The sequence below is a fragment of the Hordeum vulgare genome, chromosome 5H (assembly GCF_904849725.1).
Source record: "Hordeum vulgare subsp. vulgare chromosome 5H, MorexV3_pseudomolecules_assembly, whole genome shotgun sequence".
Taxonomy (NCBI): domain Eukaryota; kingdom Viridiplantae; phylum Streptophyta; class Magnoliopsida; order Poales; family Poaceae; genus Hordeum; species Hordeum vulgare.
The window spans coordinates 457,806,472-457,818,211 of NC_058522.1; the positions used below are offsets into that span (position 1 = coordinate 457,806,472).

Genomic DNA, 11,740 nt, shown 5'->3' on the forward strand with positions numbered 1-11,740 from the left:
AGAGCCGGAGCAGGAAGGGCTGGGGCAGGAGGGCGCGTCGCCGGGGAGAAGCCCTGGCAGGGGCACCGCGGAGGGGCCGGGGCTGCGGGTCCACGACGGCACGCGGGGAGCGCGGAGGCACGGCCGCGGGCCGCTGACCGTCGCATTAGCGGGATGCGTGGCCGGAAGCAAGGCAGCGCCGGCAGCGGATGTCATTCTGGCAGTCCCGGACGCAGTGGCGGTGGTCGAGGCACCGGAAGCAGAGGCCCGCGAGCTCCTCGGGGGAGGGACTGCGGCGGCGCGCGAGCGAGGGAGTGGCTGGCGCAACCCGACACGGGCGACGGCGCCGTTCCCTGCGACGAGCCTGCTGGAAGCCGTCAGCGTCGAGCACCGGCTCGCCCGGGACACGGAGGACCTCCGAGCGGGGGCCGAGGCGATCCTTGGCGGGAGGACGAACCACAGGTGCGACGCGGCCAGGAGCGATTGCGGACGGCAGCGCGGCAGCGGCCGGCGGGGTGCAGGTGACGTCTCTGTACGAGCGCGCCGAGGACTCACTCTCCGAGCTGGACCAGCGGTCCCCGTAGGAGACGCGCTCGCCGGAGAGGGTCGCTCGGCGGTCGACAGGGTCAGCCACCACCGGAGCCATGGATCGGGGGAGCGGAGGAGCGCAGGGGAGGTCCAGCCGGCGGGGACGGCGTCAGCAGCGCGGCGCGGCAGCTTGGCTAGCGGGGCGCGGAGGCAGAGGGGAGAGCCATCAACATTTGTCCCAAAAGTCCTCACGTAGGAAAAATATCATCATACATGATTGCATCTAGGGCATATCTCCAACATTTACCAAGTCTCTATCAAATTCAACATTCCAGAAATATGTTCACGGAATTGGTATGTGACGACTTAGGGACTTGCGCGCGTCGGGGGGAGTCTCTTCTTGAGATATCCTTGTTTAAAGACATCACATTATGCTATCTCTTTGTGAGTTTATATTTCAGGTTCTCATCAAAGATTTCATGAAAAACTTATAAAAAAATTCTTTTAAGATAATAGCACTACTCGAACAATCATGAGATGATTCTACATGATCAAGTATAGATTAGGGAGAGTGTTAAGTTTAATTACAACATGTAATTAGAGGGGAATCTCCCCTTGCCCAACCCTTATGCGATTCCTCCCGCGCAGACGTCTCTTCTCTTCTGTCTCCTGGAATCGACGCATCTCTTCTCTCTTCGCGTCTCTTCTATGGGTATAAATTGTACTCCCGATGGATCAAATGAACATAGTTTCCTGATTCACTCAAAACAAGAACATAGGTGATACTATCCAACTTATGAGCAGCTTAAGAATAATCTAATCAAGCATATATGAGTGTTTAAAAAGGACAACTAGAAAAGTTGAATCCAAGTTTGCTATTTTATTTGAAAACTGAATTGTAATATTTAAATTTGAACTAGTGTTGCATTTGAATATTTTCACTGCCCAAAGAATTATCCCCATGTATAATTATTTCGAGTGTTTCAGACTTTAAAAATAAAGCAAGGCAGATAGGAGTGGACGTTTGATGGATAGGGTTAAATGACGGCTTCTGTATTCGTGTAGGCGTCCATCGATGAATAGTGAGTCCGATTTGAGGGGCGACGTTGGAGATGCCCTTACATACAAAAAGAATGGAAGTGACAATGATGAAAGAAATACTTCTTGCACCCTCAAGCTCTCGACCCAGATTAAACAGTCACTTCCACACATTACCCATGTTAAGAAAGGATAGGACAGCAAGTTGGTTTATACAGCCATTTCAATTTTACCAAATTTGAAATAAATAAAAGGGGAACCACAACATCTCCCGTTGCCACTGGTAACTCTCCCAATGTAATAGTGACAATGATGCTACACGGTGACTGCACGCCGTGCTGGGCGTTGACCTTATCAGAAGGCAACGTACCGATTGCCAGAAAACAGAAATCGAAGACGCATCGTTCACATCACAACTCCTGAACTGCAGCTGTCTTGTCCTGTTCTGAATGGTACTGTGCGAACAAATGTACATTTGCCATCCAGCCTGCAGGGTGTCGACCAGAGTAATGTGCAAGACCATGATGCTAACCGCGGCTAATCCGAATTGCACGGGATGGAAGTTCTGTTTGTGCAGTGAAACAAGATCACCAGTGCAAATAAGCTACTCCAACTGAATCCCCATGTGCAGTACTTCATGCCTGTGACATCTTTCCAGCTTCGCATCGGTAGAAGCTCCCACATCGACAAAAACTTTAAGGTATTCATGTCCATCCAACTGTTCCACCCTCCTTGATTATCAAGCCAAGTTCACTTTGTTCATTCCTTACTTTGCTACACGCGTTCATAAGCTGCGAGAATTTGAATTTCAGTGTAAGGATGAAAGAATGATTTGGCGCTTCCGCTGCTAAGACATGTATGTTCTGGTCTCACCGTCCTAGGGCATGTCTACTATACAGCAGCAGTACATCTCCAAGGCCATGAATAATCGAGCTTGCAGTACCTAGCACCAGGTTTAGTATAGCATCAGCTTTCCATGTACAATATAAGTACCTTGGTCAAATTTTACTTGATGTGCCAATGAGTAGATGACGGCGTATTCCACCTCTAATTCATGACATATGATGTCAATTCCATGATTGAGAAGGGGAAAGATAACAAACTTGTTTCGCTGATATAGTTCAGTTGAGATGATCCAACTGTAACATCATACAGTTGGTAGAACCATGCGAGACCAGGTCGGTGGTGGCAAAGAGATCAGGCCATTTAAGATAGCTTCAGTGGGCAGCTATCTCATACTCCCTCTGTTTCAAAATAACTGTCTCAACTTTATACTAACTCTAGTATAAATTTGTACTAAGCTTAAGACGCTTATTTTGGGACGGATGGAGTATAATGTAGGAATATGTGCATATGATTTTCCTAGGACATCTGGAAAGAATCGATGAGAGAATCAATACATCATGTGTGTTACAATCAATGTGGTTGGAATCTGTAAGAGAAATTATTTCTACTTTGTAAGAAAGTAGAATAGGAGTATGTTACCTCGTATAAGCTCCAACAAATGGACTAATCCTCAGATCCCGTTGAACATGGAGGATTAGCACATGTCCCACATGGGCCTCATCATTGAGTTTGAGAAACAATTTCGGAAGCCGAAAGGCAAACCATGTTGTTCAGGTATTGTTCACCATTTTAATTAGGAAAGCAGTCTCCGTTGCTAATTCCTTGGTTTCCAAATACTTACTTTCTTCCACAACATCTGTTGTCAAGTTGAGAATTACAGGCCGCTCTGGATCATATTGAGTAAGTTCACGGACTTTTGCAACCCATTTAGCTGCTTCCCATACACCAAACCTATCATTATCAAATGCAATAATTGGTTTAGTCAAACACAGTAACTGAAGGTTCCGAGCAGAATAATCCATACGCAGACAATTTGCAATAAGCTCTAGATGGTAAAATACTCCAGATGCAGATATAACTTAACCTCTGTAATTTAGACTACTGCAGATGCAGGTAACTTACAATGTAACCTCTGGAGTGTACTATACTACAGATGCAGATAACTTGAGCAAAATGGAAAGTGCAGTGCATCAAAAGGTTTTGACCTAGGAGTTGGGTGAGGAGTGCAGACTATAATTCTGGAAGGTACCGAATAATGAGGAATAGCAAGTTTGGCCAAGTATACTGCATATCCTAATGGTCCAGGCATAACTCTGTACCCTGGTAATGCATACCTTGTATTAAATGATGATGTCACAAACACAGCTGGATAAGGAACATCCTTCTGGATGTTATCATAGGGAGAATACTTCTTGATTGCAAGGCATTCTTCATGGTCCACAGGAAATCCAAACTCTTCATAATCAATGGCTGTAAGAGGTAGAATAGGATGGAGCAGAGTGTTGCAAACATCCAAGAAAGGGACCTGGAGGATAAAATGTAAGTTGTGGTAATGAACTATCAATAATAGGAACAACAATAGATGTGGTAATAACACATCTTGGAGATCACCAAGAATGGATGACTAATATTGCCATTCCAAGCTCAGCAAATAATTCAAGAACATTAATTTGCCTGCAGGCAATCCATTACTGAAAATGGTCATTAGTTGCTTTTACTTGTCAGTTGACAGAAAAAACAGCACTAAAAGGGCTTAAAAAGAAATCCACTAGGTTATTCTGCACATAAGTTTGAAATGTGTGGGCCGCTTGGTATGTGATTGCAGATATTTAGGCTGCTTTGGCATTGCACTGGATTACCATTATCCCATTTGCCCCACCCGCTTTTGCCTACTTTAGCGTTTGTTTGACCAGCTTTTGCCTACTTTTGTGGTTATTTCAACAGCAGATTATAAAAATAAGCACAGCCCAGAACAGTTTAGCAAACCAAACTGAGTCTAGCTTCGTTTGAAACTTTAGCATGGACACCTAATTCTGGGGAACATGGAGTGGCATACTGATTGCTACTCATAAATCATGCATACCTTTAAAACAGCGGCACGGAACAAATCTGGACGAGTATTAATTGCCGAAGCCACCAGAAGTCCTCCAGCACTGTATCCCCATCCAGCAAGCTTATTTTCTTGTATGATACCTTTTTCAAGAAGAAATTCACCACAAGACACAAAATCATATATAGAATTCATCTTTTTGGTACGTGCACCATCCCGGTGCCACTCCTTGCCATAACCTCCACCACCCCTGAAACCATATATTTTTAAGTCAATACAAAATGTGTCCTGTATTGAAACTCTAAAGGCAAAAGCGGTCATGTTTTTGAAGATGGCATAAGCTCCCATGAACCAAAATCAGTCAAACTCATTTGATATCCATTTCTCACTGAAAATATTATCAATGGGACAACATAAATCAATATGGACCTGGGAAATTGTCTCCATGGTATCTTTTCAGAAAGAATTCATCTGTTGTTTCAGGAGGTAAAGACGTTTTTTTTCAGAAAGTAGGCTATACATACCTAACATCAGCATATGCAATCACCCAACCACGATCGAGTAGGCTCTTTAACTCGCTACGCCAACGCTTATCCAGAATCTCACCATAGGCACCATGCCCATGAAGCAATCCTGGATTCCCCTCTTGCTTGTGCTTTCGTGAATATACCAAGGTGAGTGGAATCAAAATTCCGTCTTTCGATGGAACATCATAGTACTCACATGCATAGTATTCAGAGAGTTCATTCCAGTCACGATCTCCCAAATCTTCACTTGACAAATCAACTCCATCTGAAGACAGCTTGCCCGCACTAGAAGCAAAAGCATTCCCATACAGTACCTTTGTTCTCTCATGAAGCATGTTTTGCTGTTGCACTATTTGCCACTTTGCATTTAGTAAGTTGTAATCAACAACTGCATCTGGCATCTAAGTTGAAAGATTAGGTTACTGATGAGAAATAAAATGCACTGACAAATACGAATTTCAACTAATCCATTTTAGTTCCCTAGATTACATGATGGCAAAATAAGAAGATCCACAAAGATAGTTGACAGCGATGTAATGCTAAGGTACCACAACTCACAAGCAATGCCTTCCAAGATGTGGAGTGGTATTGTGGATTTGTGGTGACAGTTTAGTTGGTTGCACGAAACTTAAGGACAATAGAGCAAAAAGTTTTAAACTAGTAAAGTAGATATATAATAGATTTCTTGTTAATTACCATGAAATATATTACGAAAAAAAAGTCCGGCTAATGAATAATGATGAACTTTTTGTTCCATTTGGTTTTATTATATGGATAACGGCAACATCGTGTATGGATGCATCTTTCCATATAGGCGGCCAGACAACAATTACATAAGTCAATTAAATCAAGATACAGCCATAGTCAGCCCTTTAGATATCAGAAAAGAACGATAAGAAATAATAACAAAATGTACTAATGAACAACTGTGCAAGCAGATTATCACAAGAGATACACTAAGTTGCTAGCATTTAACCACCATATAAAGGAAATAAGGCATAGCACTGAATTCACAAAAGAAAAAGGAAATATAACATTGAAAACATGGTAGAAGATGATTCAAATGCAAAGTAGATAAAATACTGTGTACTGCTGGGAAGGTGGATATATCAGAGTGAAAGGTGGCTTCCAAGGATATATTTTCTTCTATAGTACGTTTGTAACATCATTCATCTGTTGTTCTACTTTATAAATGATGAAGACCTTCAGTAACACTCAGAACCAAAGGATGTCTAGGGCTAAGACATCTTAATAGCCAATTTGGATAGTATTTACATAAACTAATGAAGGCCAGTTATCTCAACCAAATAATATCCACATTTCCATATATAAGAAGGGTGGTGTTACTGCATAAAAATAGAAAAAACAGTACATGTAACTAATTCAGCCCTGTTGTGCAAAGCAAAACGAAAAACAACTGTCCCAGTGTCGATGGTGTACAAGGATGAAACAATGATCTAAGATAAACAGCAGACAGATATGCATACCACAGGTGATGATATTGTGAAACGCATTGTTGAGGAATAGTAGTCATAATTTGGGCCAGATAAAATCTGACACACGTGATCGGGAAGAGGCAAGTCAAGTGGTTGAAAATCTGATAGATGAGCAGGTACCTAAGAAGTAAATTGAATACAAATATGTAAGTTATATTTCTATAATATACAATTATTATTGCAGCATATGAATAGCCAATAACAGGAAAAAATGATAAAAATGATGAGAATCATAGCTCAGCTTCAGATATCCAATTAGGCTATATGATCGCGGACTGAGTAAATTTAGTAAACAACAAAGATTTGCAATGTTGTCACTCCCGAACAGAGTAACAGACTGTGTGGGAGGCCAATAGGCCATCACTAGAAAAAGAAATAAACAGTATAACTATTCATTTCTCGACTTAGTTTCTTGTATATAACATTATATGAAAAGAAAATTCACTTACTTGGATATTTTCAGGTAGAGGCAGATTAACTGAACAAAGTCTGAGTTTTCTGCCTTGTCTCAGCATAAGCACCATATGAGTATTGCAAAAGTCAACATCTTCCAGAATAATACCTGGTTCCTCAAGGAAAACATTCTGAATTCAAACATCAAAAGAGTGTCAAATAGATCGCACAAAGTCACTTATCTGAATTAACTCAGAGCAGAACATTTTTCATAACAGCTGGGCTTATGGTGCATTTGCTGAAAATATATTAAAAAGTACAACTGCTATTTTTGAAGGATTCATTGCATATTTTGTGAAGATAATGCGTGCATATCTAGAGAACAGGTGCACTGGGACAACTTTGACATGACATAATAGATGCATAGCACAAACCTTCCAACTCTTTGGCCCAGGAGATTCCACATCACACTGCATTAGGTAATGTGAATTAACATGGACACCTTCTCTTGCAACATCTGTGAATAAATACAGGCGTCCATGATGGTGCTCCACAATGCAATGAACTTGGGATTCACCTTCCCATACCAGTGTCATTCTGGACAAGGGGTCAGAAGCCCTTATCAAATATACCTGCAGAAGGATAATCTTGCATGAGTAACAAACAAGGGACTAACTATGGAAATACAGATACGGTGTACGAGAAGCAGAACCTTTGAGTGCGTGTCTGAAAAGACATTTAACGTTATAAACCGAAAATCCTTGGTATGTCTGATGTTCAAATAAATATTCTCATCAGGTTCTTCCAATATAAGAATATCATCCTTATTTGATCCAATAATGCTGCAAAACAGCCTAACCAAAGAAAACCATTAAGTTACAGTGCAATACAGCACAGCATAGAGAACCGACGCAACAACAAGAAATCCACCAACCTATATGGCCTTCTGTCCTCATTCGTAACAATATAAACCAGTGCTTTCCCATCCATGGCCCATGAAATATTTGAGACCCGATCAGCACGAGGTTTATCGCATAGTGTGCCCGTCACCAGATCCCTGACCAGTAAAGTGAAGGAATCCTTATCTTTGTCATACATGGTGTACGCAATGAAGCGGTGATCTGGAGAAACTTCAGATAGCTCCTCGTATGAGTATCCTGCATAATAGGGATAGGCTTTAGCTTTTGTAATCTGAATAATCAAACTAAAAAAGGAATAACTACCTTCGAGCACCCACATCAGGAACAAAATGATTTAGCAAGTGTATTCCTCCAAAGATGTAGTATTGTATGTCTGTACTCTCTAGTGCAGAGTTGGCAAAGTGCATGAAACATAAAAATGGCAGGGTCGGGATGCACCAAAGTACTCCCTCCGTCCCATCATGATTGCAAAACAATCTTAGTAGCCTTTGATTTGATATTTGTCAGGTGTAGAATATCTGTACTAATTCAAGACCACAAACGGATACAAGAACAACACAACAAGATCATAGACTTAAAACAGCAAAAATGAAATAAAAAACAAGTAGTATCATGACTGGGGAGAATAATTTATGGCACATCAATGATCAAGTGCAGTAGCAGCCAAGCAAACTTATTTGGCACCAACTAACAAATGCCCAAACTTCTGGTACTTCTAAGGTAACATACGGTAGATGCCTAGATGGTAAAAAGGTAGGTAACAAGGGTAAGCAGTGTTCGTCCTGTTAACAAATGTATTTACCAATGGTAAAATCAAATATAAACAACAGCTACAGCAATTAAACACCAAACCTCGCATTTGCTTCCCCAAGATATCAAACATCTCAATCTACCCAGTCCATGAAACAGAATGTACACAATAATAGCAATGAATTATTGAGAAATAAATAGCATCGATCCATTGACACGGCACTTTGAAAAGTAAAAATAACAATAACTGTGTAACAGAAGCCCTCATGCTGAGACGACTGGAATAGTAGGAATGCAAAATTAATTTTGGTGTTACCTCCGAATCGCTCAGCCTCCTTGTTGTAATCCACCAATTTCTGTTCGATGCGCTTCCCGGCGGTGAAGTCGAACCCCGCGGAGGGGTCGCTGTACGAGACGAACTCCCCATGGAGAGCCGCGGAGCGGCGGCAGAGCACGGGGTACTGCTTGCCCTCGTCCGCGCGGCGGTAGTAGAGCCAGGGGCCCCAGCGGGCGGGCGGCGTGCAGGCGTCGGAGGCAAGGCGGGAGGCCATCTCGAGCTGGAGCTTGCGGGCGAGCCGGTCAGCGCCGGCGGCGGCGAGGCAGGCCTCGGCGTACTTCTCCTCGGCCTCCATGTGGACGTCCATGTGGCGCATGGCGGCGGCGTCGGAGAGCGAGCCCATCCAGGCGTAGCTGTCGTGCCACGTCTCCCCGTGGATGGTGACGGGCTCGGGCTTCTGCGGCGGGCGCGGCGGGTTCGGCGGCGGGGGCGGGGGCGGCGAGGCCCCGGTCCTGGCGCGGCGGTGGACGTGGCGACGGAGGAGGAGGCGGGGGAGCAGGTCGAGATGACGGCGCATGGTCGCCGTCGGCGGTGGCGGCTGGCGAGGTTTTAGGTGGGGTTTTGCCGTTTCGGTTCGCCGGATTTAGATTTTGCTGGAGGCGAATGATTTGGGAATGGGGATGATCGAAATGGGCTTCTGCGGTTCGGGCCTTTGGGCCGGTAATGGAACATGAAGCTGCCCGACAGGCCGTACGGGTGTTGGCCCACCACGACGGTAAGGTATCGAGGACGGACGTGTTTGGTTACATAATTTTTTTTTCGTGCCTCCTACAATCTAAGAGTGAGTGGACTTCAAGTGGCATCTTCGACTCGAGTGGTAGGTCATTTATTATTTACAGATGATAGACTATTGTTTTTAGGCTGACCATAGTGGGGGTATCATAGTGTAATGCCCCAAGTGTAGAACTTTTCCTTCTTGTAACCTTCCATGTGGGGTCACCTTGTCAGAGATCTTGAGGATATCTTTTGTGCCTTGAATTCATGTGTGTTCCCTAGTGCTTACTTCCCTTGCATGCATGAATTACATATGATCCCTTGCCATATTTATGTTTGCATGCCATGATCATGTTGCATTTGAGTCTAATGGGAGTAGTGTTGGGGTGTGTGAATGCATGTGATCTTGCTAGCATTAAATGGTGGTGTTGCACTACCTTGTGATGCATGTGTATATGGTGTGTGTGATGCAAGAGGGTGTGCTAGCCTTTGTAAGCTCTTGCCTTTTAACTTCTTTTCCCTCCTATTTTTTATTCTTGTCAAAATTCCTTCTTCCCAAAGATGATTCTAAAATGTCTAGTGGTTTGATAAAATGTGCTTGTGAGGGGGTGCAATTTTTCTGATTTGATTCCTTGACTTTAGTGGTGCAAATAATTCAAAACAGTAGCTTAATTACGGTTTGGCATTTATTTCAAACTTCACCAAATATTGCTTGTCTATTTTTTTCCCTATTGGGCCATTATTTCTTAGGTCTAGCAGGATTTTCCTTTTATTTTTTTAAACCCAGTAGTTATTCTGGGCAGTATAATTTCTTTTCCCTTCCCTGGGTGCATTTGTTTTTCAATCAATCTTGTTGGTCAAGCCTCCTGTGTGTTGTTTTTCTTTCCCTGGCCCATCATGCCCTCCCTCGTGCGGCCCAGTTGGACTCCACCCCTGGCGACAGAGCCCACTAGCGAGCGCTCCTTCTTCCTCCCGACGTCACTCTCGTACGACCAAGCCTCCACCTCCCGATTGCCTCCCTCTCAATCCAGCGGCTCGGGCTCGCCTCCCGAGACCATATAAGGAGCCCAGGTCCTCCTCCTCCACCCTAGGGTTCCCTCTCCTTCTCCCCAGCGCCGCCACCTTCCCCCTTCTCTCTTTTCTTCCCCTGGTAAGTTTCTGTAGAAGTAGCAGAGAAGAGAGAGTCGCCGGCGCCTACCCCCGCGTGCATCGTCGGGCAGCACGGCCGCCATGTCCGGGGGCTCGGGGCGGCTCCCCGCGTCCCATTCCCGGCGTTAGGACCCCGAGGAGCGACCCCCCCCCCCCCCCGTCGAGCTCGTCCTCGTCAACGGGGCGAACCGGGCGTCTCCTTCCCTGCTTCGGTCTACGACGGAGGAACTTCTTCAGCGTCTCCTTCCCCGGTCCGGCTTCCTCTCCGTCGGTTCGGCGCCCCCTCTTCGCCCCAAGGTGAGGCTGCACGTCGCCCCTGTGCTTCTTCCTCCTTGGGTCGGCCGGAGTCGCCGTGATGCTTCGGTTTTCTTCCCTATCAGTAGGTCGGCAACAGTGCGTGCGGTGCAGTAGCTGGGCGAGTTATGTGCGTGCGTGTTCGTAGTAGCAGCCGGCAGCAGACGTGTAGCCTAGCAGCGCAGCAGTTCCCGCAGGGTGGTGCGCCCGGAGCTCTCTGTCCCGTGCTCCCAGGCGGACGGTGCAGCGTAGCAGGAACACCGCTGCAGTTCAAGGCAGCCAAGGAGGCACCTTCTCCCGTGCTCGGGGCGAAAATGGATCCCCCGGGAGTCCCGCGGGCCCCGCCGACGGTTTCCCCTACCGGTGGTGGCCGGGAGTGGCGCCGCCAGCGTCCTCGGCTCCGGCCGCCGGCGGGATACTTCTCGTGAGAGGAGTGTTTTTCTATTTTTACCTTCTTGTCTAACCAGTTCCCGATCCGTAGCCCGATGGTAGTGTTGTGCTGGCTTATTCTAGCGCCTGTAGGAGGGCGTGGGTTCGAGTCCCCCCCTCGGCGCCTTTTTATTCTTTGTTTTGAACATTCGTGTAGGTAGGTTACCTTGCCTTTTCCTTTCTCTTATCCAAATCTGGTGCAGCAGCGCAGTGGTGAGACAGTGGTGCTGGACACCAGGGGGCCTGAGTTCGAATCCCAGCAGCCCCTGGCCTATTTTTTTTTGCTTTCT

At 45.4% G+C, this 11,740-nt stretch overlaps 1 protein-coding gene across 9 annotated transcripts; it reads right to left on the reverse strand.

Annotated features, from left to right (window-relative positions):
- Positions 1–918: 918 nt before the first annotated feature.
- Positions 919–9,446, reverse strand: LOC123398578 (protease 2). 9 transcript variants are annotated; one of them, XR_006610201.1, is made up of 13 exons: positions 8,844–9,446; positions 7,792–8,014; positions 7,570–7,711; positions 7,292–7,489; positions 6,914–7,048; positions 6,456–6,584; positions 4,966–5,369; positions 4,475–4,691; positions 3,726–3,916; positions 3,031–3,342; positions 2,591–2,789; positions 2,419–2,488; positions 1,698–2,336 (listed from the first exon to the last, which is right to left on the reverse strand). XR_006610201.1 is itself a non-coding variant. In XM_045093033.1 (10 exons), exons 1-10 carry the CDS (start codon positions 9,379–9,381, stop codon positions 3,162–3,164), a joined length of 2,358 nt encoding a protein of 785 aa, XP_044948968.1. In that variant the 5' UTR covers positions 9,382–9,446; the 3' UTR covers positions 2,809–3,161. The 9 variants fall into 9 exon arrangements, 1 of the variants encoding a protein (XP_044948968.1); XR_006610202.1 differs by lacking the exon at positions 2,591–2,789; XR_006610197.1 differs by having other exon boundaries at positions 1,698–2,488.
- Positions 9,447–11,740: the final 2,294 nt, after the last annotated feature.

Excerpts from the sequence above, each read along its gene's own strand:
- LOC123398578 (XM_045093033.1), bottom strand. The coding sequence starts at position 9,381 with ATGCGCCGTCATCTCGACCTGCTCCCCCGCCTCCTCCTCCGTCGCCAC. Across the intron at positions 7,490-7,569 it reads TTTCAGACACGCACTCAAAG|GTATATTTGATAAGGGCTTC; the intron begins GTTCTGCTTCTC and ends ATCCTTCTGCAG. Across the intron at positions 5,370-6,455 it reads TCACAATATCATCACCTGTG|ATGCCAGATGCAGTTGTTGA; the intron begins GTATGCATATCT and ends CTTTCAACTTAG.